The sequence below is a fragment of the Psammomys obesus genome, unplaced genomic scaffold (genome assembly GCF_907164565.1).
Source record: "Psammomys obesus unplaced genomic scaffold, mPsaObe1.curated_primary_1811, whole genome shotgun sequence".
NCBI lineage: Eukaryota > Metazoa > Chordata > Mammalia > Rodentia > Muridae > Psammomys > Psammomys obesus.
Window position 1 is genome coordinate 3,798,775 of NW_026586383.1, and position 7,375 is coordinate 3,806,149.

Here is a 7,375-nt window from a genome sequence, read left to right on the forward strand (position 1 = left end):
GCGGAACTCTGTGAGTCCAGGACAGCCAAGGCTACACAGAGGAACCCTAACTCAAGGTGGGGGGGGGGGGGGGCTTGATAATTTTTGAGATAGCCTCTAGATTGCAAGAATTGCAGACATGAGTCATGACAGCTGGTATTAAAACAGTTTACTGTTGTGTCTGGGGTTATCTATAATATTTTCATATTTTATGATTCTTTTTGGGTATTTGTTATTTTCTCAGAAATTAATCCCTACTCACTAATTTCATGGTTGGGAATATTGATTTTTTTATTATAATAGTGAATTAATTTATTAAGTTATACTGTTTAAATTTGCATAATTTTTAAATATAATTCTAGTAACTAAGTAAGTGTGTTATAATATAAATCAGGTATCCAAGAATAGAAAAGTTGACCGGTGGAATTTCTTTTCTCTTATTTTGGAAACAAGATGTCACTCTATATCCTATATTGGCTTTGAAATCTGGCCCAGGCTGGCCTCAAACTTGAAGCAGTCCTATTGTCTCAGCCTCCCAAGTGCTGGCATTAAAGGTGTGAGTCATGATGCCCAGTTTCACAAAAGGAGTATTTAAAGTGGAAGCTGGTTTTGTATGTGCATCTACTACTGGTTAATACGGATGCTGCTGCTGCCGCCGCCGCGCCACCACCACCTTTAGCTGAGTGGTTGAAATGCGCACTTTCCTCCCTTCTTTCACAGAGCATCATAAGGGTGGTATTCCATGACAGGAGGCTACAGTACACGGAACATCAGCAGCTTGAAGGCTGGAAGTGGAATCGCCCAGGAGACAGACTTCTCGATTTAGGTACAGGTGGCTGTCAAAAGACCATGGAAATGAAGGCCCTGTGTAGCTGCATCCATTAGTGTGTCAGTACCACGTAAAATTCCTGCTCAGATGCAGTTGGTATTATAGATCTTTGTCTTGAGAATTGTTTTATGCTTGAAGAGTTAAGTAGCTGTGTGGTGCTAAAGTAACCTCAACCAGGAATTGTATGATTTTGAAGCTATTTTAAACTCAATGGGCACCGTCCATCATATTCTTAATGAAATGAAGTATGAGCCGTGGTAGGAGAAACTGTGATTCTTGTTAGGTGGATTTGATATTGAAGACAAGGTTGACTACGGAGAACGTTGAAGGGAAGTTCAACATGGATTAATTATTTCCATAGAGCATAATATAGTAAGTTTTAAGTTTGTTTTGTTTTTTGTTTGATTTGTTTGTTTTGTTTTGAGATGGGGTTTTACTATGTGTCCCAGGCTGCACTTGAACCCCTAGGCTCAAGCCATCCCCTGTACCCCAGCCTCCCGAATAGCTGGGACTCTACTTGGGTGTGCTGCCACACCAGGCTCAAATTGTAAGTCTTCTAATTACTTAAAATGGATGCATTTTTTTGTAACTTGTGTTTGAACATACAGATATTCCAATGTCTGTGGGAATAATTGACACAAGGACAAATCCAAGCCAGTTAAATGCAGTTGAATTTCTGTGGGACCCTGCAAAGCGCACATCTGCCTTCATTCAGGTTTGCCTTTTTATGTTGTTAGAAGCGTACTGCCCAGTCATTTAGAAGATAAAATTCCTATCTCATGAAAATATTTCCTATTTGTAAATTATAATGTCATGCCTTTCTTTTTTTAATACACAGTCAAAATGGGTTTAATTTACTAGATTAGTCATGTAGACATAAAAACAATATTTTTTTTTCTTTCTTTTTTTTGGGGGGGGGGGGGGGCAGACGGACAGGGCCTTACTGTATATCCCTGGCTGTCCTGGAACTCACTATATTGACCATAGAGGCTGGCCTTAAACTCCCAGAAATCCACCTGCCTCTGCCTCCTGAGTGCTGAGATAAAAGGTGTGCACCATCACTCCTGGCTTTTTTTTTTCTCCCCCCAAGACAGGGTCTCACTTTGTAGCCTTGGCTTGGGTGGCCTGGAGTTTGACATGTAGGCCGATATGCCACCACACCTGGCTTTTTAATTTAATTTTTTTTATTGGTATTCACAATAATAGACATTTCTATTTTTTTCATGATGTATATTTTTCTTGAATAGAAACTGCCATTTAAAAGGATACTACTGAAAAAAGTTATCAGGTTTAAATTTTTTTTCTGACATTATATAAAGCATGTTTGTAATGACACTTTAAAGCTTCCACAAGTAAAGAGATGATAATGAATTCTTCATGTGTCTGTGATGTGGTATGAACAGTTACCATTTTTTTCCTCTCTTTTTAGTTATTATTGGCTTCTTTATTTTTTGAATAGGGTTTTTACTGTGTAGCTCTAGCTGGCCTGGAACTTGCAATGCAGACCAGTCTCAGCTTGAGCTAACAGACATCCACCTGCCTCATCCTCAGTACTGGGATTAAAGCTATCCACTGACATACCAGGCATTGCTGGCATGTGTTAAAACATTCCCACTGTATTTTACCCGTAAACACTTTGTGTGTCCAAGAGATTACTTTGAAAGTAACATGTTCACATATTTAAAACTGAAAGGTAATTTTAGTATGTGCTATGCAAATTTGCAAGTGGTGGAATTTTAACTACTTATAGTCTTATATAGAAGGGGATAGCCATTTAATTGTGGACCAGCTTAAGAATTTGCACCAACTCTAAGTATCATCGGCATTCAGTATTTGGTTGTGTCCCATATATTACCCATCAGTTAATGATGCTGACATGATTCATATTGGTTGATTATTGTCACAGGCTATTAATGTTTGTCCAATAGAATAATCAATTTTGTGGTAAATGAGTGATAAGATCTGGCCTTATCTCAGGTTCTGCAACCATATTTCGGAGGTGAGCTTTCACACTGCGTATCATTTGAAGAGGGCATGTCAGTGCAACAGTCTGAAATGACTGTGTTGTACCCTGAGGCTGCTTTCTGAAGTGGGTGGGGCTTAAAATGAATAGTTACCCCCAGGATCCTGACAGGACTTGAAAGGGTTAACCTAGAGAATTTAGATAGATAAGTAATGAGGCTTTTCCTGGGCTGAAAATTGCCCAGGAAAAGTATCATAGTATGGTGTATGTGGAGAAGCAATAGCTGGGAGCTTGGCTGTCTCCAACACAGTGGAGGCAGTGGTGGAACAAGCCTTTGGGGCCTGAATCTGCAAGTGCATGTTGTTAGGGTGGAGGCAGGCGACACTGCGTAGAGGTTTCTGTGTTCTTGTTTCCTCACTGGAGCAAGTCCCCCATGAGAGAAGCGCTAGAACAAGAACTGCTTGGGCCTAGTGAGTCCAGAGATGATGGAGTTGTTAAAGGCACACCTTTGTTCAGAATAATTTCAGGAAATTTATGAGATAATATGAATGTCTTGTAGATTTTAAGTGCTTTTGAATGTACATCTCTGAGGGAAAAAAATAGAGCCTCAGTGGAAGGGTTTTTGAATGTAGTTCGGCTTGAATTGTTTTGTAGGTACACTGCATCAGCACTGAATTCACTCCACGTAAGCATGGAGGTGAAAAAGGAGTGCCTTTTAGGATCCAAGTTGACACCTTTAAACAGAATGAAAATGGGGAATACACAGATCATCTTCACTCAGCTAGCTGCCAAATCAAAGTTTTTAAGGTAAGCAATGGAAACCAGGAGGGATGCTCCGTTTTGTTTGTAAAGCTGTGTGCAGCCAGGTGAATGAAGTCATCTACTTTGTCTTCAAGCCTAAAGGTGCGGATAGGAAACAAAAAAATGACCGAGAAAAGATGGAGAAGAGAACAGCTCATGAAAAAGAAAAGTATCAGCCATCTTATGACACCACCATCCTCACAGAGGTAATACGGCGCAACATTTGGTTTTGGAGAGAAGCAGAGGTTTGCGTGTTAGCAGGACCTCACAGATGTGTTGCAACAAAGGGAGTAGGAAGGCTGGGTGGCGGACTGACATGATATTCAGAGGATTTTGTGGGCATATGTTTTACCTAAGTTTGGGACATTTTGAGTTTATTTGCCTGGGTGGGATTTTGAATGAAGATGCTGAAATCCCAATGAGGTCTCAGAATAGACCTTAAAACCTTGAAATGGACAAGAGGTTTAAGTGGGGGCTTACCAATGTCCAATTTTTGTCACTGCTGGGGTTTTGCATTTTCTTTTAACTTTGAATCCTGTTAGTCATACATTTGTTTAATTGAGCACAAAGACATGAAACAGGGTATTAGGTCTTTCTTTGTATAATGAAAAGACATTGACCCCAATCTTTGGTGTTTGTCCAGATGAGGCTTGAGCCTATAATTGAAGATGCAGTTGAACATGAGCAGAAAAAGTCCAGCAAGCGGACTTTGCCAGCAGACTACGGTGATTCTCTGGCAAAGCGAGGCAGTGTAAGGGGCTTCTGCTTCTCTTTTCATTGTGCAAGAACCCTTGTGCAGTGTTAGATATAGGACCAACTTCCATGGAAAAGTAAAGCCGAAATTGTTTTTGATGTCCATGTCTTGATTTAATTTGCTTTTGTTTAGACTTTCTGCTTTCGGTTTGTTCCTCATTGAGGAAAATTTCCTAAATCTAACACTTTAAAACAAAGCATAAACAATGTTGACCATATTGGGTGGTTTTGGAGGGAACGACATTCAGAGATATGTTTTCCAACTTGTTCCCTTGTTGCCTTCCCCTCTCCCCCCCTCCTCCCATCTCCTCACACACACAACTCCTTCAAGATAATTGAAATTACTTGACTAATTTTAAATAGCTATCATTTTTATGTAGTTAAGGAAAGTCTTGCTTTTTCACTTGTCTACCTAATAAGAAAATTTTATAGGTAGTTAAATGATGGCAGCAGGCTTGACATTAATGTGTGCAGTGCTCCGTGTCCCATTCCCCTGCATGCACTTTAAGAATGTGTGTCTGTCTGTGCTTTTAAAAGCCTCTTTGGCAGCACTGGTAGAAAAACATCTTTGACTGTGTAGTGTTTCCTTTTGGCACCTCCATTGTGATGTAATGCTTCAGGCCACAGTGGTGGCCTTGCTGCACTTAACCCTGGGACCTCAGGAACAAGCAGTCAGTGAGGTTTTTTGGTTGAGCTTTGTCACAATTCTGTCCAGCAGTCCATGGAGAATTGTTCTGGTTGCAGATTTAAATCAGTTTGCATACCCTTATTAAATAGTAGGAATATTAAAGATTTTCTTAAGATAGCTATTCTGAGTAGTATCCTGTTCATTATTGCACTGTTTGAATTATTAGAGGCCTCCAAACAGATTTTCACCCTTTTATGTTTATCTGTGATTAATTGTGGACTTTGAAGGTCAATATCACAAGCACTATCACAGGAATGTCACTTTCATTTTAAAGTGATGTTTAAAAGCTTCTTTATGCATGCTCACACTATTTATTTGCATTTTCTTTAGACAGTAGCCCAGCATGGTCTGGAACTTACTGTTGTTGCTCAGGTTGGCTTTGAACTCATAGCAGTCCTCCTACCTCAGCCTCCTGGGTACTAGGATTGCAGGTGTGAGCCATCTTGCCTGGTATTTTCTTTAACTGAGCTGTTTTGGTCTAAATCAGAGGTGGTCAGAACCACTGAATGCTTCTTTCTCCAAAGGCCTACCCTCTAGTTTTATGTTTTATCATCTTCTAATTTTTCTGAAAATTTACAAATGTTCTTTATAATTTTTCTTGAGGGCTCATGGGAGCTTAAGTCACTTTCCTTACAACTTGCCTGTTAGAAACTACTTAGCTAACTTAAAGAAGTTGGTTCTAGTGTATTAGAACCCAGAGCCAATCTGAAAATTGGGAAGTTAGTGGTAAATTCTCAATGTTTCTTAAGTCATAATATGCAAAACATCAGCAGTTCATGCCTGGGATTTCACATCTTCTTAAGTGCGTCACCTGCCACCCGGCACCCTGGATACATTTGTTTTGGGTATGATGCTTCTAGAGTTGTTAGACCTCAGGCTGAAAACCTCCTTTCAAATGCAGGGTCCAGGTCATGAATCCCTTAACCAGGAACTTAGCTGCAGCACTTTATGTATCTTTAAATGTCTGTGGCAAGGGTGGCAGTGGTGGGTTGGGGACAGCCTTTCCTCCAAATTTTGGGCAGTTAACAGTTGGCTTCCAGTTGAAGGAATACATATCCGTAAATCTTGACAAAATCTAAAAGGTGCTGGATGACAGGGTCCCACACTGAATTGTCACTCCTGCTGGTCCCCAGGAGGTGATGCATAACACACCCTTTGTGTGTCTGTCAATCTTTGGCTCACCCCTGGGCTGCCATGGTTTGATGCTGGCCGTGGGTCCTCATTCCTCATTCTCTAATCTACATTTGAAGTACCCTGAAGCCAGAACTGCACAGGTGTAGACCATTGGCAGAGGTGTCAGGAACATCAGCACCATACTTACTGCAGCGTGCTGCTAACAGCACCACCAGGCCATTAGTGGGACAGTGCTTGCTGAGCACACCTAAGATTCTGGGTTTGCTCTTCAGCCCCATAAAGCAAACAAAACCCCAAGTTAAAAACTCCTCATGGGGGCTGGAGAGATGGCTCCGAAGTTAAGAACACTGGCTGATCTTCCAAAGGTCCTGAGTTCAATTCCCAGCAACCACATGGTGGCTCACAGTCATGTGAGATCTGGTGCACAGGCACATATGCAGGCAGAATGCTGTATAAATAATAAATCTAAAAAAAAAGCTCCTTATGACTGTAAAAACATCTAAGTTTGTAAACGTGAAATAGATGAGGGTATGGTGAGTAAGTAAACAGGCCATCTCCACTGTGCCACACCAACTTAAAGTTTGGGGATAGCTCTGTTTTCTCAAAGAACTGGCAATGATTACCAAGGTAAATTTGTTTTGGGGAGGTATTGCTTTGAGTATCAAGAGTTATGTAGATGTGTATGTTTGGTTGTGTTGTAATGTGTTTTATTAGGAGAAGGATGGTGTGACAGGAAATCCTTGCTTGTGTTCTCCCTTGGTTAGATGTGTAGTTATAGGTGTGGGCACTTCACACTGTGTAGGCTGAGGACAAAATGATACCTAGTAAGGTAAAAAAGCAAAGTCTTAGAGCACAGGGATGTCCATGTGGAATGTCACCTGTAGTAAGGTTGCTGCTGGAGCTGACCAGCCACTCTAGTTTCTGCTTTGAAAGGTGGTGGTCTTAGGAACAGCGTGTGCAATGATTTTCCTCTTTTCAGGGTCCATACTTGGGGAGATGTGAGGACTGTTGTGGATTTATTTTCTTTCACTACCCATGATGTGTTGGTGGCTGCTGAGACATGTGGTTTCTGTCTGGGGACGTCTCAAGTGCAAGCTCTGTGCTTCACCAAGTGTTCTCTACACTTCACTAAGAAGTTGAACAAGATACTTTTTCCCTTGATTATTTTCAAACTGTCATCCAAAAGTTTCATGTGGTTGCTGGGAATTGAACTCAGGACTTCTGGAAG

At 40.9% G+C, this 7,375-nt stretch overlaps 1 protein-coding gene across 4 annotated transcripts in view; it reads left to right on the forward strand.

Annotated features, from left to right (window-relative positions):
* The window catches only part of Ubp1 (upstream binding protein 1), a 49,127-nt gene that overhangs the window by 27,610 nt on the left and 14,142 nt on the right, over window positions 1-7,375 (forward strand). For 3 of the 4 annotated variants that reach the window (XM_055601789.1, XM_055601790.1, XM_055601791.1), the window contains 5 exons: window positions 700-805; window positions 1,417-1,523; window positions 3,426-3,578; window positions 3,668-3,778; window positions 4,216-4,323. In XM_055601789.1, the coding sequence (XP_055457764.1) occupies window positions 700-805; window positions 1,417-1,523; window positions 3,426-3,578; window positions 3,668-3,778; window positions 4,216-4,323 (585 nt within the window). The remainder of the gene's footprint in view (window positions 1-699; window positions 806-1,416; window positions 1,524-3,425; window positions 3,579-3,667; window positions 3,779-4,215; window positions 4,324-7,375) is intronic. The other variant, XM_055601792.1, reaches the window with a different exon arrangement.